At 41.7% G+C, this 27,377-nt stretch overlaps 5 protein-coding genes and 1 long non-coding RNA gene across 8 annotated transcripts in view; 4 read left to right on the top strand and 2 right to left on the bottom strand.

Moving 5' to 3' along the window:
• Positions 1-1,832: 1,832 nt before the first annotated feature.
• Positions 1,833-7,832, top strand: LOC105281313 (general transcription factor 3C polypeptide 2). 2 transcript variants are annotated; one of them, XM_026968366.1, is made up of 19 exons: positions 1,833-2,457; positions 2,529-2,642; positions 2,715-2,867; positions 2,948-3,141; positions 3,229-3,328; positions 3,487-3,669; positions 3,743-3,980; positions 4,181-4,271; positions 4,370-4,593; positions 4,664-4,862; positions 4,968-5,213; positions 5,300-5,419; positions 5,507-5,649; positions 5,723-5,909; positions 5,989-6,076; positions 6,164-6,283; positions 6,367-6,534; positions 6,608-6,715; positions 6,893-7,832. In XM_026968366.1, exons 1-19 carry the CDS (start codon positions 2,104-2,106, stop codon positions 7,052-7,054), a joined length of 3,192 nt encoding a protein of 1,063 aa, XP_026824167.1. In that variant the 5' UTR covers positions 1,833-2,103; the 3' UTR covers positions 7,055-7,832. The 2 variants fall into 2 exon arrangements, with proteins under 2 accessions (XP_026824167.1, XP_026824168.1); XM_026968367.1 differs by lacking the exons at positions 1,833-2,457; positions 2,529-2,642 and having other exon boundaries at positions 2,761-2,867; positions 2,942-3,141.
• Positions 7,528-10,078, top strand: LOC105281312 (dynactin subunit 4). 2 transcript variants are annotated; one of them, XM_020032300.2, is made up of 9 exons: positions 7,528-7,693; positions 7,836-7,906; positions 7,990-8,198; positions 8,305-8,447; positions 8,518-8,686; positions 8,774-8,957; positions 9,053-9,242; positions 9,312-9,496; positions 9,631-10,078. In XM_020032300.2, exons 1-9 carry the CDS (start codon positions 7,565-7,567, stop codon positions 9,845-9,847), a joined length of 1,497 nt encoding a protein of 498 aa, XP_019887859.2. In that variant the 5' UTR covers positions 7,528-7,564; the 3' UTR covers positions 9,848-10,078. The 2 variants fall into 2 exon arrangements, with proteins under 2 accessions (XP_019887859.2, XP_019887860.2); XM_020032301.2 differs by having other exon boundaries at positions 8,521-8,686.
• On the bottom strand, positions 10,072-11,455 carry LOC105281311 (40S ribosomal protein S14a). The gene is made up of 4 exons (XM_011342438.2): positions 11,345-11,455; positions 10,935-11,085; positions 10,756-10,843; positions 10,072-10,350 (listed from the first exon to the last, which is right to left on the bottom strand). The coding sequence occupies exons 2-4, from the start codon at positions 11,081-11,083 to the stop codon at positions 10,132-10,134; spliced, it is 456 nt and encodes a 151-aa protein (XP_011340740.1). The 5' UTR covers positions 11,084-11,085; positions 11,345-11,455; the 3' UTR covers positions 10,072-10,131.
• A 350-nt stretch (positions 11,456-11,805) lies between these two features.
• Positions 11,806-14,920, bottom strand: LOC105281315 (double-strand break repair protein MRE11). Its single transcript, XM_011342441.3, has 12 exons — positions 14,699-14,920; positions 14,392-14,563; positions 14,169-14,305; positions 13,884-14,074; positions 13,616-13,820; positions 13,251-13,508; positions 13,093-13,174; positions 12,865-13,003; positions 12,621-12,784; positions 12,402-12,537; positions 12,072-12,326; positions 11,806-11,972 (listed from the first exon to the last, which is right to left on the bottom strand). The coding sequence occupies exons 1-12, from the start codon at positions 14,796-14,798 to the stop codon at positions 11,904-11,906; spliced, it is 1,908 nt and encodes a 635-aa protein (XP_011340743.2). The 5' UTR covers positions 14,799-14,920; the 3' UTR covers positions 11,806-11,903.
• Positions 14,921-15,021: 101 nt separating this feature from the next.
• On the top strand, positions 15,022-18,290 carry LOC113561654. The gene is made up of 2 exons (XR_003406342.1): positions 15,022-15,783; positions 18,188-18,290. It is a non-coding gene; the product is annotated as an uncharacterized LOC113561654 (long non-coding RNA).
• Positions 18,291-18,530: 240 nt separating this feature from the next.
• LOC105281317 (zinc finger SWIM domain-containing protein 8) overlaps positions 18,531-27,377 on the top strand; it is a gene marked incomplete at its 5' end in the record, with an annotated part of 34,325 nt that continues 25,478 nt past the window's right edge. The window contains one exon of the mRNA XM_011342442.3: positions 18,531-18,915. Coding sequence (XP_011340744.2) covers positions 18,531-18,915 — 385 coding nt within the window. The remainder of the gene's footprint in view (positions 18,916-27,377) is intronic.

Genomic DNA, 27,377 nt, shown 5'->3' on the forward strand with positions numbered 1-27,377 from the left:
ATAATATAACTATATATTGGGTTGGCCAAAAAGTAATTGCGTTTTTTTTTATATAAATAAAAGGCGAATTTTTCATGGGAAACAAAAACTTTATTAAACAATATATTGTCCATTTTGTTTGATTATCTTTTGCCATTTTTCAGGCAACTTCATGATTCCGCGCTCAAAAAAGTTCTTATCTTTTTCAGCAAAAAACAATTCCAAGAACGATTTGATATCCTCATCAGTAGTAAAGGTTTTACCATTCAAGGCGTTTTGCAAAGAACGAAACAAATGGTAATCTGATGGTGCCAGGTCTGGCGAATATGGTGGATGTGGTAACACATCCCATCCAAGCTGCAACAATTTTTGACGAGTGACCAAACTTGTACGTGGTCTAGCGTTATCATGGTGAAACACAACACCTTTGCGATTCACCAATTCTGGACGTTTCTGTTTGATGGCATCATTTAATTTATCCAGTTGACGACAGTATACGTCTGAATTAATGGTTTGATTCCTTGCAAGCAGCTCAAAATACACAATACCTTTAAAGTCCCACCAGACTGACAGCATAATCTTTCTTTGGTGCATATCTGCTTTTGAAGTGCTTTGAGCAGGTTCATCACGCTTGCTCCACGATCTTTTTCGTTTGACGTTGTTGTAGACGATCCATTTTTCGTTGCCTGTTATCATACGTTTCAAAAATGGATCATTTTCCTCACGTTTCAAAAGAGAAGCGCAGATGTCAATACGCTTAGTGAGATGAATTTCTTTGAGCTCATGTGGTACCCAAATATCGAGCTTACTAATGTATCCAAGTCGTTTTAAATGGTTTTCAACACTCGATTTCGATAGGTTAAGATCCTCAGCAATCTCTCGTGTCGTTAAACGCCGATTGGAATCGATCAGTGCCTTTATTTTGTCATCATCAATTTCGATTGGACTTCCTGAGCGTGGTGCATCTTTCACATTAAAATCTCCAGATCGAAATTTAGTAAACCAATTTTGACACTGCCGCAGTTTTAAAGCATCTTCGCCATATACATCACGTAACTTTTTATGAGCTTGCACAACGTTTTTCCCTTTTCGGAAGTAATAAAACAAAATATGACGAAAATGTTCTTTTTGATTTTCCATTTTGAAATCGACGGCAAACAAACAATTGTTAACGAAATCGTGTACTTTCTTTTTCTAAAACAAGCTTGAACTGTGAGTTGTTAACCTACATAATGAATTTGCGGTTTAGAATGAAGTTAGTTAGATTTCAAGACATGTATGTCCATCTATTGGGAAAAAACGCAATTACTTTTGGCCAACCCAATATATAACTATGATAAGAATAAAACAAAGAAATAATGCAAGCATCATGGCGTTTATTATCGTTAAATATCTTACTTAACATCTTACAGGGCTTTGATGTACACGGGAAAGAAGTGTTTAATTTATATATATTTATGCTTTTTTTAGTATACATGTGTAAGTATATAATGGCTTAAATCATTCAACATCATAGAAGGGAAACTGTCAATAGAATTTCAGGGAACAGTGGCGCCTTTTTCTTTTAACATGAGGAACTAAAATCTATATTCCGGCTAACTCTACCGAGTAATAAACATTTAATTGCAATTAACTGAGGGACTCACAAACCTTTTTAATCGCACTTCATTACTCTACAAACAAAATACGAACGATTCCATACAAAAATATCGTTTGAAGTTATTCCGGCTAATCTGTTCCGGCTAAATACATTAAGCAAAAATAATTAATTAATTACAATTAATTGAGGGACTCACAAACCTTTTTAATCACACTTCATTACTCTTCAAACAAAATACAAACGATTGCATATAGCAGTTCCTTAAAATTACGTTCAATTCCGGTCAAGTGTATACGAATCTTAAAATACAAACGATTCCATACAAAAATATCGAAATATCGGAATATCGGAAGTTTTTCGGAAGTTTATCTGTGAGGTGTCCGATCGTGCGGTGTCCAATCGTGCAATGTGCGTGCGCAATCGTGCGGTGGCCAATCGTGCGGTGTACAATCGTACTGTGTCCAATGGAACAGTGTGCAATACAACGTGTGCAATAGTTCCGTGTGCAAACGTGGTCTCGAGCTATGTGCAGCATGTGCAGCGTGCAGTTCAATATGGCAGCGTACATGTATAAACAAATAGCGTGTAAAATTGAGAGGAAACAAGATGGTGTTGAAAGTGAAATTGATAGTGCTGGTGGTCGAGGACGTGGTCGCGGTCGAGGTCGAGGTCGTGGTCGTGGTCGCGGTCGCGGTCGAGGTCGAGGCCGTGGTCGTGGTAGGGGAAAGAGTGAAGATTCTTTAGATACAGATTACATTCCTAGATCGAGGGGAACAAGTGTTTCTCAATCACCTTCAAAAAATAATAAAGTAAATGTAAAAGATTCAAATATTGAAAATGCTGGGACGGATTTAAATGTTTCGCATCCTGAAAAAGATGTAAGTCGTACTACTTTATTTAAACTGTCAGTTGTAATAAATACGGTTCAATTCAAATTTTTACCTACCAGGTACAATTAGTAACGTGCGCAAAATGTAATCAACAAGTGTCAAAAAAGCAATGGGCTCCGCATAACTTGTTTAAACATAACAACATGGCTTGGCAAGAAAATGAAGAACCATTGGTAATAGAATCTTTAATAATCTTTGTATTAACAAACATTTTGAGCTTTTGTATAAAAATCCCAATTTTATAGGACCTGGAAAACGACATAAAGTTATTAAAAAATATATTAACGTATGCTCTTAAGAAGAAAAAGAAGCCTCTAGTTTGCGAACAATGTGAAGCTACAAAACGGAGTGTTAATGGTTTTATATCACATATGCAGTTTTGTGGAAAGTCAGGAGAAGTAAGTGTAAAAAGGAGAAGTATAATGCATAATATGTAAACTTTTTTACTGACATATTTTGCTTTCTATTTTTGACATAGGAAATAGCAGCGTTAATGATGACATGTCCCATTTGCCAAGCTGTCATGAAGCCTTCTTCTATGGAAATGCATGAACGTTATCACAGACAAGTGGAAAAAAGTAAAGAGTTAGAAAAAGAGTTAGAAAAGAAAGAAAAAGAAACAATGATTGTTTCTGCACAAACAGGAAAACCTCGGCGAAAAGCAGCAGAGAAGTAAGTAAAAATGTTAAAGGAAAACTTTAAATTACAGTTAAAGTTAACAATGGATAAACAAAACATAACATTCCTTTTTAACTATAGAGCAGTACCAAAGATATTGGAATTTAGCCAATCTCTGAGAGACAAAAATGAGAAGAGACAACTCGTGGCAAAGAAAATTAAGCTTGATTTTTCGTCACTCGTATGTTAAAATTTTACCTTTGATATTAATTACAAACTTATACGTAAAATTACTTATATTATAATAGAAATAGAACATTCTTTTTGTACAATACGAACATATACAGGGTGTTAAAAAAAAGGGTCACATGTTTTGATACCAAGAAAATGTATGTTTAGGAAGATGTGATACAAATGCCAAATGGTGAGAAGAAGATACCAGTTGTTTGGAAAAGAATATGGAAGAAGGAATTAGCTTCGAAAGGCGTTATGTCTTGTAGACAAATAGGATGTACTTATACGTGTTCCTCTTTCGAAACTATCTGTGAACATTTTTATCAATGTAAATTCACTCCGCAAGAGGTGATGTATCTGATAATTATTGCTGCATTTGAAAAAGTGACCTGATGTATGAATAAAAGATGTCTTCTTCTAGAGCTTTGTGTGTAAAATGTGCAAATTTTTTGCGGATTCTAAAGACAAAATTATGGCTCACGTAAAAGAAGTTCATTGCAATGAGAACTTGGAGCTTAACGAACATTCAGGATATCAGTCCGATTTTGAGATGGATGAGGAAAGCACGAGTTCATCGGATGAAAGTTTAATCGAATCTAGCAGTTTTCGCAAACAGAAGAACCGTTTGCGAAAAATGGCACGGATGAGCTCCTATCCAAGTAAGTTGGATAAATATTTTATATAATATAAATATTGCATTGAGGTAATTTTATATTACTTTAGTACAGGGATTAGATAGATTTTTTTTTAATTTGTATATAATTGGTATTAGTACATTCAATTTGTTATCAAGTTAATGAAAAGGATATTATTAGTTAAAATCTTTTTTAAATAATATATGCAATTTTCGAAATTTTAGATATATGTGATAAAATGGCTTTCTTGCATAAACAACCAGTACAAAAACCAAGTAGGATTTATATGCCAGCTTTACACTGGTCTCTGGCATTGTAAGTATTTGCATAATTATGTTCAATGTGTGTGTGTGTGTGTGTGTGCGCGCGCGCGCGCGCTTCAAATTTAAATTTATTTATAATCTTTGCAATAGCGAGCAGAAAAATTATGAACTAGCATCATTCAAAGACTACGTGCCAAATCCTTTTACGTTACTGAAAAATGACGATGCTGCGAAATATATACCAGAATTAACAATTTCAATGAGCGTCAAACGTGTAAACGTCGGTTTATCGAAAAATACAGAACATTCTGACACTGGTGGACAGTTTGCTGACTGGAAACAATTTGCCAGATTTGAGGCTGATGTTCATGAAGGTATGCTCATGGGAAAGCTTTGCTAGACATTTCCACGATGCTTGTCAATCAGATTACAATATTGTTGCAGCCGTGCCAACGTTTTTTGTCGGTGGTCCTGTGTGGGCATTGGCGTGGTCGCCCATTCCATCACCGATGTATACGAAAAATCCGATACAGTATGTCGCCGTCAGTACACATCCAACCATGGAAAGCGAATACACTATAGGAAAGGGATATACTGGGCGAAACATTATACAAGTATGGGATGTTGGAAGTTTAGATCATGGGTGAGTGAACACGCATGTAATAAATTAATTATGAATTCACATATCGATTACCGATATATTAATTCGCGATATTATTATTAAATGACATTGGTGTATCTGTTTTAGGAGTGATAGCGTGAACAGAACACCCACTTTAGCCTATGCAATTGCGCACAATAACGGTACAGTTTGGTGTTTGGAGTGGTGTCCATCTGGATGCTACGAACATATCGATCTGTGCAAGTATAAGGCTGAACAAAATCAGCCTAGGCGAATGGGACTGCTCGCGGCCGCGTGCTCGGACGGATGCGTAAATATTTATTCATTACCGTTTGCGGACGAACTTAAATTTGAAAAAACAGAATACAATTCGTGAGTCGTATTATGATTTCGCTTTCTGCTATTTCGCTGTCCGCGTGATTGTTCATGATATTTATACGCAATTTATATCTATCTAGGTGGCCTATTTACAAGACCGACCCGGTAATAACATTAGTTGTAAATTTTGCTATGTATAAGAATAATGAGCAGAACTGGCAGGCTACTAAGCTGTCATGGACGAAAGAGCGCGGACATAAGTAATACAGTTTCCTATTTTTTTTTTCCTGAGATTTGCATGTATTATAGTGCATGAAGGTAACGTGAATGCGTTAATATCTTTTTAGTATCATCGCGGCAGGTTTCACAAATGGCTACATCGCACTGTGGAATCTCACGTCTACCTCGCCTTTTGTGCTTAACGTACAGGAGAATACGAAATATTTGAACGCATTTAAACATTTCTTTGCTCATCACAATCCAGTTACCAGTAAGTGAGTTTATCTTATTCATCTAATGAAGAAAGTAACAAATATACTGTATCACTCCATTCTCGTTTTCAGTGGTGGCCATAGTTCCGTATCATGGAAGCCGATATCTAGCTAGCGCCAGCACGGATAGAACGTACAAATTTTGGGATTTAGAAGATACAAGCGCACCGCAAAATTGTACGAAGAAAGGCATAATAACGGACGGAGTATGGATGACGCACTGGCCGTGCGCGGTCCTTAGTTTCGACGATGCACTTGGGTAAATAATAAACAGTAGCCAACTATGATTTCCAATGATAATTTCATATAATTTCAAAGCGCTCACGTTATATTTTTAGATACAAACATACGAATTCTTGTTTAATAACATTGAGGGAAATGGGATACAAATATTGCCCACTTTTACCTACCAGTTCACCTACTTACGTAAGTGATTTTATTCTTTCGCTATTAGATTCTTTCGCTTTTAGATAATAAATAATTAATTTGAAAGACTTCTGAATAATTTTGCAGGCTATCGCCGCTTCCGACCATAGTAACGGTATCACACATGGTACATTGACTGGAGAAGTAATAACTATTTTTCCGCATGAAATGTTATATCTAGACAAAATACTGTCTAAGAAAAAATTGGTATGAGGAAAAGTAGATTTAGAATTTCACTGTATGCATGATTTATTTAATGATAAACTTTTTATTTTACAATTTTATTGCAGTTGAATTCTTTCATTGAGACAGTAGATTTTTCAAGAGAGCAGCACAACAATTCTAGTAAAAACAGTGAGGATAAAACTGAAGAGGGTTCTAAGGATTACAATTATATGCCAGAGAAATATGACGAGTGCAAAGATCGCTTTGGCATGATTTTTTACGATGATTTGACGGTGAGCAATCAATTGTGCAATATTTCTGAATATACAATTTCAATTTTAATGACAAATAATTTTCTACCCATAGAAACCGAGAGAAACTTTCACGAAAGAGGGAAAACGACAAAGCACCGTGTTGCTTGAGAAATTAAAGAGGACCCATATTGAACAATATCCATTTACTTCTGCGAACAAGGTGCGTCAATAATAATTTTTATTTATATCATTACTCGACAAAGTAAATGAAAGTGTGAAACGTTTATTAACGTAATTATATTTTATAAAAATTAGAAGAAATCTTTCTTGTTTCCTGTTGTATAAAAGTGGATGTAACTAGAAAAGGCGATTCAATAAAACAAATGCATTTCTTTAGGTGGCTTGGAATCCAAATGCATGGAGTTATTTGTGGCTCGCAGTTGGCTATCAAAACGGTTTAGTAAGGCTGTTAAATCTGAGAGTTATGTTCCCCGAACAAGCTGTACTGAATGATATATTGTCGTCGCATGCAAAATCTGTACATACTGCAGCGCAGTGAGTGCAGCGTCATTGTAAATGCGTTATTGTAAATATCAGCGATGCGTAAAAAACTATTTTCAAGAGTTTTGGTAATATGTACAGCCTACTTGAATTTTATAATTTGCAGCAATGTCATACGCATTTCAAGTATACATAAATACAATCGCTTACATGTACATACTTATAAGTTTAAATGTATATACTGCAAATGTATATGATGTAAATGATGCAAATATGATTTTAATCTTTGCATTTTGTACGTATAATTGTGAAATAATAATCGATCGAAGTGCGCGCGTATTGCGACATCGAACGTTACTTCGTAGAACTAAAAATGCAGCTAGAGAAAGGACTAAATTTTACTTAGTATGTTGGCAGCACTTGTTACTGCTGATGGCTGATGTCAGCAGACTGCACTAGAAACGTCACTCCGAGGACCATGTAAAATAATGATTACACTTTTACCTTTGTAAAGGATTCGGTGACAGTTTCATTATCTCTTACAAACTGCTTTCAACATTTTGTCAGTATGACGTACTTGAATCAACCAGAGTACGTACGCTACGTGTGCAACTGCGGTTCCTTGAAACCTATATCGAAGATATACTTTTGCCGACACTGCTTGATGATACGGTGCGGCTACTGCGTCTGCCAGGAGGTACGATCCTCAGAATTTGTACAAGGAAATGTGTATAGACACTTGTTTACATAATTAATAATTAAATCTATTACGCAAATGTATTCCGCTGCGTACAACGTTATGGTGTTCTCCGTAAAAATAAAGTTTGTCCAATGCACAGGTGGACTCGCATTATTGCCCCAATTGCATGGAAAATTTACCTTCATCGGAAGTGCGTCTTAAAAAGAACAAGTACGTTCGTACAATTGAAATTTCACATGTCAGAGATGTAACATAATAATAAAAACAACAAGAATAACATATATGATTGATAGATGTTCCAACTGCTTCGACTGTCCTTGCTGTTTCCAAACGCTGTCTACGAGAGCAGGACTGGCATCCCCGAAAGTGCCAGGAACGGCAACAGCGACGGAGGGCGAAGAGAACAAGGATGTCAAGTCTACTCCCAAAAAAATATACTATTTATTCTGTTCTCTGTGTCGATGGAGTTCTCGTGACGCAGGAATACCGGATCAAACTGCAGGTAGGAAGAAATGTCAAATAATATTGCATGATTTATGAAGATCCATAATATCTGTAATAAATTGTTTAAAGAACCGCGTAAGAGTACGTTTTCCATTCTTACTTAGCAACCGGAGGCTGGCCCGAGCTGGAGAATCCGCACACAATACGCATCAATACTCTGATTGATTATCACAAGGTATTGGCGTCTATAGAGAAACAGCAATGCGAGAGGAAGAAATATCAACCGAAACGTTCTTACATGCCAGCCGTGAGTTCAACAAAGTCCGTTTGCGTATCAGTTTATAGGCGTCTATTTAACTATCACTGCTTGCCAATAGCAGTCGGTGTACAGCTTCACATCCGCGCTGGTCCGCAAGCGTATCGGGCGTCCAATAAAACCACCGGTGCAATCTCACTCGGCCGCTCATCCAGTACCGTCCACGGCGAGCGAAGAAGTGGAAGAATTACCGAGCGACATATTTACAGAACCAGTAGACATAACTAAAGGCAAGGCTCCCGCGACTCGCTGTGCAATCGCGGCATAAATGTAAATTTCAATCTTCAATATATATTTAATTGAATTTTGTGGAACAGTTACAACGTTGGAGCAACGGCTGCAATATCCAGAGGCGCAAGTCGAGAAGATAAACGACTTGCGTCCGCAGCACAGACAGTTTCTGGTTAAACGGTCGCAACGTTGCCGAGTATGCGAGCATAACGTCAGCAAGTCCGATCTTTGCCCCCAATCGACAAAATTCAAAATCTTGCTGGCGGCATTGTAAGCACTGCATTTCGATCAACCGTTCAGTTTAGTCATTTAACAATCTTAATTTACATCGTACGCTTGTGTACAATCGAAATAATACGTTTCAGTTATCATATCCCGGAGGTGAAGATCGTAACTTGCGAACCGCTTCGGCCGGGAATATCCAGTGAATTGCTGTTGAAATTCTGCAATCCAACGCAACATCAGACACAGATAACGATACTGCCGTTAGACACCCCGTTATCCATTTCGTTCCTTGAGGAAAAGGAAAATGTTATACAAGAAGATACGCAGGAAGTAATTATCAAATTGAGATGGTGCGATGACATTAACATTTCAAAATAAATTCATCATAATTAATTACAGAGCAGTGAATCAAGTCTGGCATCTACGGTAAGGCAGGCACCCGTGATAGAAGATCCGAAATCGATCAAAGTAACACCGAACGCAGATATACTTCTGCCTCACAGCTCGTTCATTCTCCCGCAGAGGGACGACGCTGCCGAATACGATGATACAAGCGATAATCACAATTTCCAGGATGATCCAAAGTACGTGAAACATAAATTTTTTTCATGATAGATTCTTCGAGCCAATTTTTCTTAATAAACGTATCGAGAAATCAATATTTTTCAAATTATTGGAAAAGAAATAATTCTTTCATTTACTCAATCCTTCTTTTAAGGCTCGTCGTATGGCGGAAAGGGAACAAGGCCGTGATACGTTTACACGTAACTCCGCGCGAGACTATCGAGAATCAGGAAAATCCAATTGTGATTGGATTCGTCATGCAACATGGATACGTGAATACCATTCCAGCACTCGAGCACAAGTTGCCGCAAAAAGCGGATGTAAAACTCCAGTTATATCTCACTCTTGGCCAGTTAGTTGGTGAAACATGATTTCTTTCCACTAAACTGCATTAAAATATGAGTACTGCACAGTGTCGTTAACAATAGTGTAACAGTAATATAAGAACGATGATCGTAATATTTTTGTCATATGAATGCTTATATCTTTACTAGCAGAGATTAATCAGTATTTGAAGCAATCAAGTTTGTCCGAGAGGTTTTACGAAAACCTATCGCTTACACAGGAATTAAAACAATTAATACAACAAACAACGTATGCAATATCTGTCTAAATATTTATTGAAAGATAATAAACCATACAGCGCATTATTAGTTTATAGCCTGCGTCCACGGCGACCTCCCTTTCTGCGAGTAGAATCAGACGGGATCGGAGTAACATCCTCGATGCGACCGATTTTCATGCTTGAGCGGGCTAAAGCTCGCAAGGCGGATTGCGCACCCGGGCCAGGGGTCTTTGTCTTATTACCTCCGGTAGCTCTCAATTTGATGTGCAGTGCTGTGATGCCTAGAGATTTACACTTTTCTGCAACGTCCTGTAAACACATTTTAATATTTTATTCACTTTTAAGGTACCATGCGCAAGATATGTAAGTTTAGGTATTTTGGAAACTGTTATGCCTTCGATATTGTTTTAATATACCAGAATTTTAGTCCCTTAATATTTTAATCTTTGAACAGTAAGATCTGCTATTGATGCACATCACAAAAGGCCTAAAATATTTTCTACATCCAAGTTTGTCTTCTTTTTGTTAGAGTGAGAATACGCGATTAAGCGCATATTCTCAATTACCAAAAAGAATTTGCTTTTCCACAAACATGAACGCTCCTTAGATTAACTAGATCATCATCTAGGTGCTGCCTGGATGTGGACAAACACGAAACAACAAAGTATACCAATTTCTTGAGATAATCTAAATGGAACAATATTAACGCCATACCTGAGCAGCAAGCATAGCTGCGTAGGGAGAAGCTTCGTCACGATCGGCCTTTACTTTCATCCCACCAGTGACTCTGGCAATTGTTTCTCTGTACAAATCAATGGTACGTAGTTTTAAGTTCCAAGAAATTATTGAACATTATTGTACTCATGGTTTCGTGATCCGGTCACAATACACACCTGCCCGATAAATCGGTAACGTGCACGAATGTGTCGTTGAAGCTGGCGAAAATGTGAGCCACACCAAAAACCACCTCTCCTTCACGAAGTTGCGGTCCAAGGGACACTTGGACCTCCTCCTTTTGAACTTTACCACGTTTTGGCGGCATATCTAGACAGATAACGCGAATTTTATTGTAACCGTGTTAGAGTAGAATATCACGCGATATAAACAGTTTGGAGAGGCTGCGAGGTTAAGCCGCGACGCGCACGGCAGAAGTACATCACTAGCATGGAAATTCATCCAGCTGCATCCGAACATCATGCTTGATGCAATATAATTTTGTAATCGCCATTCATTTCTACGTACTTGTTTAATAAATTAAACTCAATATTTTCGCTTGATGAACCGGATTAATTGCTAAAAATACCTGCAAATCGTAACTATCACGACCTCCCCGTTCCGGCACGATTTGCACAGGAAACACGAAAGAGCGAGTCCACCATTTACAAACAGTAGTACCACTCCTTCAATCTCGTGAAGCCTAATGTTCCTTGCCTAAAAGTTACTCAATGGTGATGGAAGATACGACGTGACAGCCAATACAACTTGTGCGTATTTTTGGAAAAGCAAGTAACTGATTGGCTAGTCATGAATTGCATTGCAAACGCATTGGAATTTTTCCCTAGCTGTGTCATAAAATTATAGTCAAGTGCACCGGCGTCCGATTTTTAACCACAAGCAAACAATTATTGAGAATATATTAAATTTTTTTGCTGCACTTCTAAATTAGTGCAGCGAAAAGGAACAAATCTATTTCCGCTTTACTATATTTAATTCTTTGATAAGACACAAACACGTACAAAATATTTAATACAACGTTTATTAAACTTTTGTATGTAAAATAATATTTATTTGAATACATATATGTATATTATGTTTAAACATATACATTATGTTTAAATAGTATAAGTATCTGTACTTAATAATTAATCGGAATCTGAAAGAACAATGTAATCTTCATTTACCCGTTTTGCTCGAGCACTTCTGGAGTTTTGCTGAAAGATGTAATTAATTTGTTACATATATATGTATATATATATATATATATAGATCAGATATAACATGTAATGCCAATACGTGTTTATACTACTTACTAGCAATCTTACAATGGAAACATTCCGATCATCAGATTTTGCTCTACCACGTCCTCTTTTGGCTCCTCTGGCATCTCCAGAACCTCTGGCTCTACCTCTACCTCTAGCCCTACCTCTTCCCCTTCCTCTGGTCGATGACGTTGATGAATTTAAATCTTCGCTGCTATCACTGCTGTCATTCGTTAAATCAGTAGGACGAGACTGTTCAACTCTTCTCGGACTCGTTTGAAATGCATTGTTTGATGGTCTTGCAACCTGAAAAAATTGTCTTGGTGAGTGAAAGCGTAATGTGTCATACATGACAAATATCTTCTATCCAAACGTTATTACGTCATTTTGCTCTTGTCCTTCCTCTTGTTCCTCTTGAAGCCTTGAATCACGGAATTTTTTTATTTCTGTACGGATATCTTCCAATGTATCAGTATTTTGTGCACTTATATACTCGATGTTCTTCTTCATTTCGTTCCTGGCAAATAAAAATGTAGGACTTAAACATTTGCATATGTAGAATGTTGATTTAAAGAATAAATTGGAAGTTTTTTTCATTACTTTACGGCGATTCTAAAAGCATCCGTATCGCCCAGATCGACATATCGATTTAACGCTTCGTTTAACGCTGCTACGGTTAATACTGTTAACTTGTCCTTGTTTTCTTCCTTATCGAAATATTTCTTGATTCCCCCTGGCACTGTACTAATCCAATCATGGTCCAACTAAAAAGGTAGATTACATTAAGATGTGAAACAAAATCTCAATATTCGCTCAATATTCGCGACGAAAATAATTTCTTTACCTCTCCTTGGAATAATTCTGCGATGTCATCCACATCATCAACTCCTTCGTTGAGCACACGTTTTGTTCTTTCCGAAATTTTACGGAACAGAATCATCTCCATCGGATTAGCCACTTCATCACAATATTTTTGTGCTAAGCTAAAAGCACACGTTTTTAACATATATTGGACAATTGCGGATATGCAAGAAATGATACAAATAACACAAGAAAATCAATCTCTTCGCACCTTAATGTATCAAATTGTTCATTGTCATCTTCATAAAATATTCTCAATCGGATTAATGGTTGGGTTGGTTGATTAGGATATCCTAAAATATTTTTTTATAATAGACAATAAAATTATGATAAAGAAATATTATAAAAATTAAGATGCAAACCGTGTACCTGTAAGCTGATTGACAACTTTTGGCATGATCTCATTCTCGATATACTGATCCACGTATTGACTCACAGAATCTGCCAATGAAACACAATCCCCCATCTTGATGTCGTGATCACGAAGAATCATATTCTCAAAGATGTATGGTCGGACGCTCTTCAATTTCAGGTTTTTTATTTTGAAATCATTTTTATTTATCTTTAAGAGGCCGACATGTTTAGGTTTTGATTCAGCCTCACACAAAGAAGTAACAATGGAGCTTCCTAAAATTGGATTACCTCGTAACAGTTTTGATAAAAACTTTCAAGGTAAACTTTAACGTAGCATCAATATTCTGCATATAGAGCCAAAAGGCGGGAAGATACTTTACCTGGTTGGAAAATCCAGTATCCACCTTCCATATTATGCTCAGCAGCAGGACGACATTCATGTTCATGACCCCAGATAACTAAATTGAGGAATTTATGGAGTTTACCTTCTGGTATATGAGCATACTGGGCATGCTTGACGCGATTCTGATGTAGGACAAATATGTTGAAAGCATCCATGTTTGTTGTTGGACGTAACAGTTCCACCTATTTTTGTAAGACATAATGTTAATTCTCATAATCAGACAGACGCTTGAGAAAGAGACGTACCTTCTCGCTCCTGTACAATCTGGATAATCTCTGATCGTTGATATAACTCAAGCCGTAAAGAGCGACACTTGTATTATGTTTTTTCAAGATTACGGGTGGTATAACTATGCGAGAGAGATCTGTCCACTTTCCAAAGTAATTTACGAGCCCAGTAGCCGACAGTACATCTATCGAACCAACAGTTCCCATATCTATATCAAGTCACAAAACATCAGGTTGTAAAAATGACACCACACTTATTAAATGCACGATGTAATTTGATTTGAAATTAAACAAGCTACAAACTTGGGTCATCGTGATTCCCATGAATGGTAAATACCGGCATTGAGATATTTAAATTGGGATCTTCGTAATTCACATGCTTTTGCTCACAGTGTCGAAATACCAGTTCCGGATCAGTTAGGAATTCCAATTTGCACTCTCTATGTGATAACAAGTGATAAAGTATTACATGATATTTATAGTTTATTGTTAGTTCTAATTTATCAGGAATTCGAATGTAACCGACCTGGTACCCAAGCAATATTTTCGCAGCAGTTCTATGCACTTAAGTAACGTAACTTGCGATGGTTTAGTATCGTGAAACAAGTCTCCAGCTAACAAAACAAGATCGACTTCGTTGTCCTCTCCATACTTTAATATTTCCTCAAATGTTATGAAACTGTCATCGGTGTGTCCACCTTTTCAAGGAAAAAGATGGCATAATATTAATTTTACCTCTTCATAAACGCAATGTTGTGTTTTATCATGCTTCTGGTTTATCCTTTATGATGATGTCATTGATATTGAAAAGAGTACTGCTTTGAAAATCGAACCTCTTTTTTTACTGTAATTGTAACCGAGATGGATGTCCGTGGCTACTAAAATTTTAATAGTATCCTCCGGATCTTTCGCTACGTCGGAAGGGCCTGACATTTTTTATACTTTTATGAAATGACACTTGATAAATACTCAACACTCGAGCTATCGTAAAACTATCGCGCATTACATCAAATGAATCACTCGACTGCATTCGACTGATAAAGTTTGGCGCGCAATGTGCACAATGTTACTAGTAGGGAAACTAGGGCATCTATCACGTAACTTTTCCCCTAGGATGAAAATGAAAAATGAAAATTTCTTCATCTCAGGGCATCACGTAACTTTTCCCCTAGGATGGAAAATGAAGAATTAAAATTTCGTGTGCACTTACTTTCGTTTGTTACGTGATAGATGCCCAGTAGCAAATCATAACGTAAAAGTTCACGCGAAATTTTCATTTTTCATCCTAGGGGAAAAGTTACGTGATAGATGCCTAGAACGTGAATTAGTAGTAACTAGACAGAGAATAAAATACAGTTGATATGTGAAAAATCACTTTCCGCGGTAACCAATCGGAGACTTTAGATGAGAATTCCGATTGGTCGTATCGTGCGCCTGCAGAATGGTGCAGGCGCTAATGTTCGACCAGACGGGTTGCCATAATGCAGGCGCTCCGTTCCCTGCTCCATTTGTTAGTCCCCGAAAAGTCCGCTACGAGCCTCCGCTGTCCGCGATCGAGAAGCGAAGCAGTAGTATAATTCAATGTCGCGTCGGAGGTGATTTTATTTCGACACGATACAATTCTTTGGCGTACAATGAAAAGCTTTTCTATAAAATTAGTACGCCTCAGAGACGAGTTGAATAAAGTTTTCGCTTGGAGGTAACCCGTTGTAACGGCAACGTCAGATACACCTTCACTCGTACATTTTTCCGTAATTGAAGATTCAATGCATTCAATGCAATAACTCTCGCAGCACCGATCGGGAAACGAAGACGACCGAGGACGACCGAGCGCGGAGCGATTCCGGGGGTGCTGGAGGGGAAGGTGGCGCATAGCGCCATCTGTCGTCCAGTTGACAGTTGCAGCTGCGGGCGCGCGGTAGGTAGTTCGCTCGTTCGCTCGCCATATTTGTTGTTGTCGCTGATGGGGTAGGCTAGCCTGCGGTTTTCGGGCTGGCTGGCGCCTGTTGGGTTTAAAGCGCGCGGATACCTCGACGGCGATCTTAACGTGACGCTTCGTAAGCGCGCGCGCGAGCGCGTCCGCGGCGGGCGCGAGCGGGCCAACGGCACGCGGGTCGGCGGACGCAACAGTGCTCGCGACGATGTCTCGTACGTGACACGGAACGCCGAACCGTCGACGGGGCACTTGATGGCTCAGCTGTTTTACCTCGCGTCGAGCGCGCCGTCGCCCGCTCCATTACGCTGGCTACGCGCGATTCGGTCAATGTTGGTGCTCGTAGTCGGGACGCTGGCTGGCGGGGTGTGAGGTGGTGCACCGCTTCTCTGTGTGTGACGGACACATTTACACGGGGGGTGGAGGTAAGCGAGAAAAGGGTTGCAAAAAGAGCGAACGAGGGAGAGAGCGAGCGAGAGGGAGGGAGAAAGCTGCGGTACGCGCGAGCGCACTCGCGTACGCGACGTGTGCGTGTGTACGAGGCGGACACATCGCGCGCGCGTACGCACGCATGTATGCAGCCACGCGTTCCTACACAAGCGTATCGCCACTCGTGCGGGAAGCCGCGATCCTCGCGGGATTGCGGGCGTAAGAAAGAGGGGAGTGCGGGAGGGGCGGTGTTCCCTCGGTGCGCACGGGGTCGGGGTCGTCGCACGTTCTTGATGCGGGTCTGTCGACCTGCCAAGGTCCTTGCGCTCCGTCGCGTCATCGATACGTGCGCATCGCGCTCTCGTTCTCGCGTCTTTCTCGTCCGCGGCTGGCCGTCATGCGCTGGTCATCTTAACCTAGTCCAACATCCCGTAACTTGACGCGTCCGTACGCGTCGGCCGACGTACATGCGTACCATCGGCGCGTTCGGGATCTCTCGCTCGTCCTCGCCGTTCGTTCCTCGCGACGAAAGTCCGCGCGAAACGTGGGGGTTCACGTCGCGCTGAAAAATCAATACGAATCTGCGAGTTGACGCGAATCAGCTGTTCCTGTTTAACTTTTGCTCGGGCCGCGAAACGCGTGTGACGCGCGCACTCGCGCACTCATGATCACGACTGGTGTGATCGAGCGCCGAAGGTTTCACGTTACGCGAAAAACTTGTTGATTTCCGTATTGTTATTCTGCGTATTTCGTATGGTAAACGCGCGCGTGATCATTGATGATCTCTTGCATTTCGTTTCTTTCGACCGAGTTGGTATCGCTCTGTTGATATCGCAACAAGTCGATTGCGAGTATCCAAATTGCAAGGAGTACAAGATTGTGTGTGTGTGTCGTTATCTATTTTTATTTATAGATAACACGTTATTTTTGTATCTTAAGGGGGGAGCCTGCTTTAGAACGTTGAAAATAAGGTATAATTTTACGAATTGTTTTTGGAGAAACTATACAGCGGATCATTATAAAACTTTGATGCATTTATTAGTACATGTTTAAAGATTAAAAAAATTATTTTTTTATTTGAATATATCGCCTGTAGAGGTCGTCCTGGAGGCATTGTAAATTGGTGAGCATTCTCCTGCCTCCAAATTTTGTCTAAATTGAAAAATTGAAATATGTTCTCGTTATTTATGAATTCCCATCGTCGATGAACCTTTAATATTCATAAAAACATTAAGTTAAACAATTATTTTTGCATGAAAAAGTTCAAAAACTTTGCCTAAAAATCGTACTTTTGTGTTCTAAGCTCCACCATTTTGGCACTTTTCAACTTTTTTCTTCTCTCTTTGGTTCATCGACGATGGGAATTCATAAATAACGAGAACATATTTCAATTTTTCAGTTTAGACGAAATTTGGAGGCAGGAGAATGCTCACCAATTTGCAACGCCGGCGACGCGGCTGCACTAAGATTTCTCCAGGACGACCTCTACAAGCGATATATTAAAATAAAAAAATAATTTTTTTAATCTTTAAACATGTACTAATAAATGCATCAAAGTTTTATAATGATCCGCTGTATAGTTTCTCCAAAAACAATTCGTAAAATATACCTTATTTTCAGCGTTCTAAAGCAGGCTCCCCCCTTAAGTGACTTAGTTTTTATTTTATTTTCGACGATTGACGAGTGCTGTTTTGCATCGAATTGCATAGCCGCAACAATCGTGCTACAAATACCCTCTTTCGCTTTAGTCCCTATTTCGCAACCCTCATCGCAACCGACGGGAACCGAACAAACTCGCGACTCTTTATTAAACATTATCGAAGCAGCGTCTCTCAAATCTCTGATCTCGCGAGAAACATGTTTGCTACTCTTTAAATTCGCGCATGTCTTCTGTCTCGGAAGAAGCATCATTGTTCGCTGCGCTATCAGCAGTGTTTTACAAATACGATTACTTTCGCAGTATCGATAGTTGATTCTCGCAAGGACGTTGCCTGCGTGCACGTTGAGAACGCGTGGAGGGCATCGTGGTAAGGATCGCGATAAGAGAAGACGAGTGCGAACAAGAGAAAGATAGACAGAGAGTCAAGAAGCGCGCGGACCATTCCTTGGATACGGATCTCCTGGAGCACGCTGCCCGAGCAACGCCAACGACGACGACCACCACCACCACCATCACCACGACGAGGAGAACGACGACGACGCCGTTACGCGATCGTGCGGACGTGATCCGGTGCGGCGGTGACAGGGATCGTCAGGGGACGCGCGCTCATAAGTGTCGTGTGTGCTGATTCGCACGATAATTAAAACTGGCGGGCAACCTGGCTCAGTCCTCCGGCAGCGGTGGCGGCGGTGGCGGCGGTGGCGGGCGAACCGGAGGTAGTGGTAGCGCCGGAACTGCCGGTGGCGGCGGCGGCGGCGGCGGTGGCGCGGCTTCGAGGAGCACGGGGGCGGCCAGGGCCGCTGCCGAACCTGGAATTGTTAACGGCGCCGCGGACGAGGCCGCCGGACCCGCTGGTGGACATTTAATCGAATGGGAAGAGACTGATCGCTTCTCCTTCGATGATTCCGATCGCTTCGAGGAGGACTCCCTGTGCAGCTTCAGCAGCGAGCCTGAATCGTTGTGCAACAATTGGCGAGGATGGAAACGCATCACGGCGACCTTCGGCCTCTCCAAGAAGTACTGCGAAGGTAAGCGAATGCTTTTTCTTTCCTGTAGTTTCTTCCCAGTCGGAGTAGTTGCCTCGATTGGCACCCTTCAGTGATTCAGCCTTCGGCTGATTGCTGCGAGGCAAATGGATTGCGCTTGAGATGCATTGAATATTATTATGTTTGTATGTACATCGATAATGATCATGTGAAGAAAAGGATATAGCAACTTTTCAAAAATTATGATTCACCGAGGTGGTGACTCATTCAGAATCGTGTAAAAGTTTCTCTTTGTCGGATAAAGCTGCGTTACGGTAATCGTCTCGAGTGAGAAATTAGAATATCATTACATAGAAACGCAATGTAAAGGAACGGAGCTATCGCCCTGTTATGAAAATCGTCTCGAAAGTCCTTAAGGGCTTGTCAAGTGGGATGGGAATGAAGCGCTCGAAGCGAATTCCTCAATGCAAACAAACTACTTAATAGCTATTGTTACGAGCTTAACGGTGAGCTCTGTCTCAGCGTGCGCTCGCGGGGAAACTTTAGTCGTGACGAAGAGACGTTCTTGAGTATTCGCCTCGCGGTACAATTTCCTCGTGTCGGCCGGAAGTCTCGGGAAAGTCGGATAAAACAGTCGTGGGGAAGGTACGGGAAGTACGTCCGTTGTCTTTCGTCGAAATGCATGATTCAAGTCGGTGCAAATATAACAGATGACGCGCTTCCCAACTCGTGCTCCGTTTTAAGCCGTTTCTCATCATCATAATTTTGCTACTTGAGATCTGTAAGGTCTGATGCAGTCGAATGTGATACGAATAATATCATAATATTATTATTAATTTAATAGAATCTCGCTTTTTCTTAAGAGATAGAATCGAAGAGAAAATTCACTCTGCAAATTGCATGAAGAATTTAAGCCAAGTCGGACAGGGGGTGTCCAAGTTTAAAGGCATCGAGCGCGAGGTAGACGGACGCTAACGATGACCGCAAATTCGATCGTCGACAAACTTCGTCTTCGAATTCTCATCTCGCCCGCAGAACCGCTCCGCGTGATACGTGTGTTGTGTCCCACCGCCGACAAATAGAACCCTGCCGCCTTGAAAGGGTGGACCGAGAGGGTGTCGGCACACACAGCGTGGCGCTCTCCTGGCGTTTGGTATCGCTCGCTATTTAATCACTCCAGAGTCACATGACGATACTGCCGTCGGTGAAAAGGCGGGGTGCACCAACACGAATCCAACGACTTCGTCTTTGCGCTCATTACGTGCTTGAGAGTTTGTTGGAACGAACGGGTTCGCTCGCCTCGGCGCACCAAGGTTTTGCTGAGGGGAATAGAGGCGACAAATTCGCATATAAATAGCACTGAATTTTCCGACAGACGCGAACTTGTTCGGCGACGACGCAGGTTCCAGCTTAATAGAAGTTAATTGCGCGCGTACTAGCATTGGCCATTCAACGCCGTTGCAGAAGTGTAGGGAACGATGCTGTTACTGGTCACAATGCTCACCTAGCTGACTGCAGCTTTGTGAGACGAGAAAACCAAAACGGACATTTATCATCAAGTCAATTGGTCATTTGGTCAGTCGTTGTTTTCTGAAGGAACAGCTGTTTTACTTGACTTCTACTTCGTTTGAATTGGAACTGACGGTCTGTTTCTTACACATTGATGTTGAAAAATATTTTATCGCATTGAGATATGGGACTTGAGATAAGTACACGGCAAGCGGATACCGTCGTGTCCACGTGAACGCTTGTACGAATTAAATAAAAATGAGCAAAAGATTGCATCGGCCGGGAATCGAACCCGGGCCGCCCGCGTGGCAGGCGAGCATTCTACCACTTACGAGAGGGTAAGCATCGGTGTAAATTATTCTGACAAATTTTTCAGATCAATGACAATAAGGGAGTCAAACATAAAGCTGATAGAAATTTGCAAAATGTGCAAATACGAAAATTAATATTTTTATGCATCACGTGGAACGAACGTTCGCAGCAAAACTTTTGCTTTGTTCGTGCAAAGCGTGAGAAAACTTTTTTCTCGCATTTGCATCGTGCGCATTATTCAAGATGTATTTTGAACAAGGTACAGCAGAGTTAAACAGAGAATGAGACAATAACGAATCGTCTCTGCTCGTTCTGTCGACGACTCTGGTTCAGGGTCAGTTCATCGCACTCTGTAGTCCAAGTATAACGAAGGGAACGAGTTGGGGCACAACGCAGCCTAGACTTATGACTTTCGGCATTAGTCTTTACGACCATCCTCGATAAGTATTGGGTCGTCCGGGAAGTTCGTGCCGATTTTGAAGGAAAATTCAAAGGCAACATTTTTTTATGTCGATAAATATTTATTGACTTATGTATGCACCGTTTTGTTTCACAACCTTTGTCCATCTTTCACGCAACTGGAAGATTCCATTCTCCCAGAACTTCTTAGGTTTCTCGGCGAAAAACTCCTCAAGGTGGTTTTTTATGTCGATCAAAGAGTTGAAGTTCTTGCCGCTAAGAGAATTTTGCAAAGACCTAAATAAGTGAAAGTCTGAAGGTGCAATGTCTGGTGAATACGGTGGGTGAGGTAGCACATCCCAGCCAAACTCCAACAATTTTTGTCGGGTAGTCGAAGAAACATGAGGTCTGGCATTGTCCTGATGGAACACGAAGCCCTTCCTATTAGCTAATTCTGGACGTTTTTCCTGAATCGCTGTCTAATTCGTCCAGTTGCGAGCAGTACTTATCTGCATTTATCGTTTGGTTGTGTGGTAGGAGCTCATAATATAGGATTCCTTTCCAATCCCACCAGACACAGAGCATGACTTTTTTTGGATGAAGGTCAGCTTTCGGAACGGTTAATGCTGGTTCATTTCGCTTACCCCAGGATCTTTTTCGTTCTACATTGTTGTAAATGATCCATTTTTCGTCACCCGTCACTAATTGCTTCAAAAATGGTACGTTTTCGTTGCGCTTGTACAGCGAGTCGCAGATGGAAATGCGATCCATTAAATTTTTTTCGGCCAAATTATGCGGAACCCATACATCATAGCGACTTACGTAACCAAGCTTCACTACATGATCGTGGACAGTGGTTTTCGATATTTTCAGTATCTCTGCTAATTCACGTGTCGTGTAGCGCGGGTTATTCTCGATCAGTGTCTTGATTTGGTCATCATCAGTAGTAGAGGGTCTGCCCGAGCGTTCTTGGTCTTTAAGGTTATAATCACCAGCTCTAAACTTAGCGAACCACTTACGTACGGTTCTTTCAGCTAAAGCGCCTTCTCCGTAAACAGAACATATCGAATTTGTTGCTTGTGAGGCATTTTTGCCTTTCCGGTAATAGAAAAGCATCAAGTGTCTAAAATGTTCTTTGTTTTCTTCCATCTTCAAAAGAGTACAAAACTGACACGAATCAATTTATCTGAAACAACTTTTTTCCTAAAGATGCGTTGAAATGTCACCTTTAAGCATATGTATATAAATCGTATGTTTTCAATAACATTGATATATTCAGACATGTTCCAACGCCATCTATTAAAAATCGGCACGAACTTTCCGGACGACCCAATATTATATCTTACGGCACATGTCTCCATTTCGTACGATTAAACCGATAATGAAAAGAAAATGAAGGTCTGTGCAAGACGACGCTTCTTTGAGAATTCAACGGCTCATTGGCGTTACCTTGTGTTTTGGCAACACTTAGGAAGGGATAACAAGCAGAAAGACTGCTCGTGCCGTGAAACAACAGCCGCAATGCACACCGCGCACGGTTTGTAAGCCGAATACGCAGAAAAGCGCAACGAGATAGGGCAGGTAGTCGACTCTGACATCCGGTTTGCCGTGGAACGGAGTCAATGCACCTGGCTCGCAGCATCGGACCCCGATCCCCGAGAGCCGTCCTCTCCTTCTCTCTCCCTCTTTTTCTTACGCAAGCTACGCGATCGCTCGGTCTTCCTCCTTACCTTTCTGTTTTTCTTTTTATCGGGACCTATATCGAGAAAAACCTTCCTAGATGAGGGATAAATGGCCGGCGATCAAACCATTCGAGAGCTACATTATGTGCGTACACGATCCCGAGTCGAAATTTTGCGCCTACTTTAATGCTTTTAGCAGTCGTACGAACCTACTTTTAGGAAAATAGAACCTAGAACTCTTACATTGAAACTCAAACTCCTACAAACAGATGTTAAGACGCTATTTTGACCCTGCAACAGTCGGCTGTAATCTCGATCGTAACCTGCTTTGACGCTCTAGCGGCAAAAAAGGAAATTTCGGACATATTTTAGTGTTAAAGTAGTAGCTAAATAGACGCTGAATAACGCCTCAAATGAAGAATTCGAGGTTCAATGTAGAACTAAAATTTCGGCTCGGGATCTCTTAGAAAGATACTTTTTCCAAATATCCGATTTTCTTGACGACGATCGTTGTCGCCGTCTCTGATCTGCAAAATCGTACGTGGACACGCTCCATCTCTCAGGTATATCTCGTTGCAAGCGATTTAACGCAGTTACTTGCGCGTACGCTACGAATGCGAAAGTGAACGCGCTTTCACCGTGATACGACCGGAAAAACGCGATCGCGAGAGGATTGAGGATCGTAATACGACGATGCAGCGTACGGTGAGTGCAGCAGCTTCGGACGACAAGGTCGCCGTTACCAGACCTCGTAATCATCGATCAAGATCGAGAGGGATCGCCGGAGGACGAGAAAGAGGAACGGGGCCGAGAAGGCAAGAGGGTATTACGAGTCGGTAGGGGCGGGTGAGTTGATGCACCGAAGAAAGAGGAGAGAAGGCGAGTCTCTCGGTGTCTCTTTGTGGGGTTCACGGCCGTCTCCTTTCAGGGGTCCGCAGGATCGATGCTGCCGAGAGACGACGAGATATTCATCGATGGGGGAACGGTCCTTTCGTTCCTCTCCATTCTTTTTTCCCTCCCCCCTTCCCCTCTTCTCTTTTTCACTTTCAGCCCGAGAGAAGATGAGCCACAATAACAAGCCGAAGGGGGAGAAAGGCGGATAATGATGACAGAAAGAACGATGACTGCGAGAGTCCTGTGACGATGTGCGGGTCGTCCACTTTTCGTTCTGCATCGTGCGTCCTGCTGCCGTCCTCGTCGAATCATTGCATCGGTATTTAACTGAGACTCGGCGTGTCCACGTCAGCCTCCTTCTTCCCTTCTTGCGCGTCTACGATTAATGCGCGCGATTTTTCTCCTTCAGCAATACGACGGCGCACCTTCCGCACCTTCGGTGGCAATAAAGCCGCGCGCACTCGCGTTACACCTTGCGTTACAGCCGCGATAAAGGAATCGCGGTTTGCTCGCCTCTCGCTGTCCCTGATCGCAAAAAACAGACCATGCGAACGCGTTTGTACGCGCCGTCATGTGCCCGCTCTCTTTGTCACCGGTTTAAGTGTAATGGAATGTATCGCTTCGACCGCCGAACGTCACAAGCGACGGCTTTGTAAAATCTTGTAGCGAGGAAATTATTGCAAGAATGTTACATGATTATGGTGGTTGATTGCGGTGGATTATAGCTACAGCTCGGATTGGAGCTGATATCCTCGATGTGGCATTATGATTAATTGAGATTAATGGAGACACGCGTGTTTTCGTCTCGTTCGGCCGCTGAAAATAGCGCAACCACGAAAAAAGGAGAACCGACGAAGGTCGAGGAGCGCAGCAGCTTCGCTCCTCTCGAATGCGATTCGCTTTGTTCGCGCTTCTTTATTGTCCTCACGGACGTAGATTACGGAAGACAAATGTCGACAATGCCGCCGCAACTGAACGCACGAATTCGCTTTGATTCATCGTCGGCGCGAATTGATTTACCGGTGAAAAATATTGAAAAATGTCTCCACCCCCTCACTTCCCATTTGCGCCCTCTCGCAAATGATTAAATGCCGCAATTCTTACGATGTTTTGCGCGCACGCGAGGGTAGTTGTATCGATCGGACACCCGCGGTGTCGCGTTAAAGCCACCTTCGCGCTCATACGTTTCGCTTGCAAAGCGCGTTTCTATTAAAGCCAATGCTAAATGCCGGAATTCTCTTGTAAATATTCTTTCCGTCACGTTACACATTGACATCTGAAACGGCCTCGTAATCTCTCGAAATATCGCCGCGACTCTTCCTGACTCACCGAACAAATCCCAGGCGATGTGGGAAATACGTGAGGGGTTGGTCCAGAAGAAAAATCTTACACTGAGAAAAAAATGTAATTGATCTTACGAAATGTTTTGTCACGGGCTGCCAACAAAATATATACTTATTTCAACAAGTTATATATTGAAACAAATATGTAGTTCTTGGATTATGGATATGGATGTGTAATCACACATGTGAGAATTATAATCCAACAATTATATATTTGATTCAATATATAACTTGTTGAAATAAGTATATATTTTGTTGGCAGCCCGTGACAAAACATTTCGTAAGATCAATTACATTTTTTTCTCAGCGTAGGATTAAGACTGAAAAGTTTTTTTCCCTTTTCTCTCTTCTCTGTGTGCATGGCACACCCTCCTAGACGCGGAAAATACGCACGGGGCGAGATCCATTCCGACCTACAATAACAGTGGCAACGACCGGGGGTCGGCGGGGCGGATCAACGCCGTTCGATAAGATTATACCTGCGCGGCCAATGGTGATGGTGGTGGCAGCAGCAGGTGTAGATGCAGGTCGCGAACTGCGACGCAGGTCCGGTATAAATTTTAATCTCGCTAGAACGAGTCCACTGGCCTTCCAGGTGTTTCGTTCGTTGTCGAGAGCGCAGAATGCGCTTGACTGTAACACTAGCCAGAGAGACACCATCGCTTTATTGGATGCGTGTTGTTGCTCCTCTTCAACAAGCAATCTTGCGCTTCTCCTTCCCCAATTTTCACGAGTGTTTCATTTCTTCCAGCTCGTTCGATCATGGTAATTCGGATTTCTCGCGAGTCACCCTGCCTCCTACGTTTTCGAGCAGCTGCGCCTCTCTCGACTCTCTGAGTCGCTGCGTCGAAATTTTATGGTTCTGATGCGGGCCCGACTCTACGACGCCGGGGAGAGTCCAATCTGAAAGAATTAATTTACGGCTTAATAAAAGGACGCTTGGCGAGAGCACGTGGGCCACGGCATAAATTATTGGATGAACGTTCAACGAGTCGCACGGTTACATGATGCCAGCTCGTGTTACATGATGAGAGCGGCAATGGTTTTCCTTCAATGTGTTTTCGCTCGAGAGCAACGCGCTGACCACGCGGCAATGATGTAAATTGATGACATCGTATAGAGTATCTTCGGCAAGGCCCGTCTTTATATTTCGTTGATTCGACTCGGTGAGTCGCCGTAAACAAGAGAGATCTGCGCGCGAGCAATTGCGAGAGCTGTTGAGATCGAGAGGAAACGGCCCATTCGGTCGAGTTGAAAAGGAATTTGATCGTGTCGGAACAATGCATTCTCCTGCCGCGGAACGATCCGCTATCTATACGAGCGTGAAACCATTGTTTCATCGTTCTTCATGGATTCGTGATAAGCAGCGTGTGACGAGAACGCGAGAGAACTGTGTGCATGCCTGTGGTTGTGCCAACGCGAATGGAAATCGGAGGAAACTCTTGCCTAAATCGCAGGTTGGACGTCGAACGAGATTCATCGACGAGAGTGCGACGCAAGATTGCTCGGGAAAGTTTCATCACTCGCGATGTTACGATCAGTCACCGGTGCGTCGCTTGATGAGAAAAACAAGCAATTCATTTCTCTCATTTCTCGTCGTATTATTGGCAATCCGTTAATCCGCGGGTACTTATTGGCGAAGAATTCTCACCGTCTTCCGTTGCCGTTCCGTTGGATTCGCGCGGATGAATTTGCGATAAATTGACCAGATTTGACGGGGGGCGGAGGAAACGAACTGGATCCCATTTGGAGCGGAGCTCGTTGAACGATGCCTGGTCCCATCCCGTGACGTTCCTTTTCTCCCGCGATTTTTATCACCATTATCGCGCGATCGTTCAAGTAAACCGCCGGCAAGCTTTCGCTCTTGCCGCTCTTATCGGCGCGCGATCGGATCTTAAATTCGCGATATAGAAGGAAATTCAGATACGCGAGCAAAAATTCAGTCGCGCCTCGTTTAACCCGTAAATTTGATTTAACCGGAATATAGCCTATCTCTACTTATCTATTTATTTTTTTTAATCAGCAATAAAAGAGCAGGCAATCTCTCGCGCCTGTACCCGAGTCGAAATTTTGCGCCTACTTTAATGCTTTTAGCAGTCGTACGAACCTACTTTTAGGAAAATAGAACCTAGAACTCTTACATTGAAACTCAAACTCCTACAAACAGATGTTAAGATGCTATTTTGACCCTGCAACAATCGGCTGTAATCTCGATCGTAACCTGCTTTGACGCTCTAGCGGCAAAAAAGGAAATTTCGGACATATTTAGTGTTAAAGTAGTAGCTAAATAGACGCTGAATAACCCCGAGTCGAAATTTTGCGCCTACTTTAATGCTTTTAGCAGTCGTACGAACCTACTTTTAGC

Source organism: Ooceraea biroi, chromosome 3 (assembly GCF_003672135.1).
Source record: "Ooceraea biroi isolate clonal line C1 chromosome 3, Obir_v5.4, whole genome shotgun sequence".
NCBI lineage: Eukaryota > Metazoa > Arthropoda > Insecta > Hymenoptera > Formicidae > Ooceraea > Ooceraea biroi.

What these genes read in the sequence shown, in the direction of transcription:
- LOC105281312 (XM_020032300.2), top strand. Translation starts at nt 7,565, where the DNA reads ATGACGTACTTGAATCAACCAGAGTACGTACGCTACGTGTGCAACTGC. An exon ending in AAAATCTTGCTGGCGGCATT is followed by an intron (nt 8,958 to 9,052) that starts GTAAGCACTGCA and finishes AATACGTTTCAG; the next exon opens with TTATCATATCCCGGAGGTGA. An exon ending in AATTTCCAGGATGATCCAAA is followed by an intron (nt 9,497 to 9,630) that starts GTACGTGAAACA and finishes CCTTCTTTTAAG; the next exon opens with GCTCGTCGTATGGCGGAAAG.
- LOC105281311 (XM_011342438.2), bottom strand. Translation starts at nt 11,083, where the DNA reads ATGCCGCCAAAACGTGGTAAAGTTCAAAAGGAGGAGGTCCAAGTGTCC. An exon ending in GTTACCGATTTATCGGGCAG is followed by an intron (nt 10,844 to 10,934) that starts GTGTGTATTGTG and finishes TGATTTGTACAG; the next exon opens with AGAAACAATTGCCAGAGTCA. An exon ending in CAGCTATGCTTGCTGCTCAG is followed by an intron (nt 10,351 to 10,755) that starts GTATGGCGTTAA and finishes ATGTGTTTACAG; the next exon opens with GACGTTGCAGAAAAGTGTAA.
- LOC105281313 (XM_026968366.1), top strand. Translation starts at nt 2,104, where the DNA reads ATGTGCAGCATGTGCAGCGTGCAGTTCAATATGGCAGCGTACATGTAT. An exon ending in CGGCGAAAAGCAGCAGAGAA is followed by an intron (nt 3,142 to 3,228) that starts GTAAGTAAAAAT and finishes TTTTAACTATAG; the next exon opens with AGCAGTACCAAAGATATTGG. An exon ending in ACGGATGAGCTCCTATCCAA is followed by an intron (nt 3,981 to 4,180) that starts GTAAGTTGGATA and finishes TCGAAATTTTAG; the next exon opens with ATATATGTGATAAAATGGCT.
- LOC105281315 (XM_011342441.3), bottom strand. Translation starts at nt 14,798, where the DNA reads ATGTCAGGCCCTTCCGACGTAGCGAAAGATCCGGAGGATACTATTAAA. An exon ending in ATACTGGATTTTCCAACCAG is followed by an intron (nt 13,509 to 13,615) that starts GTAAAGTATCTT and finishes ATCCAATTTTAG; the next exon opens with GAAGCTCCATTGTTACTTCT. An exon ending in GAACAATTTGATACATTAAG is followed by an intron (nt 13,004 to 13,092) that starts GTGCGAAGAGAT and finishes GTGTGCTTTTAG; the next exon opens with CTTAGCACAAAAATATTGTG.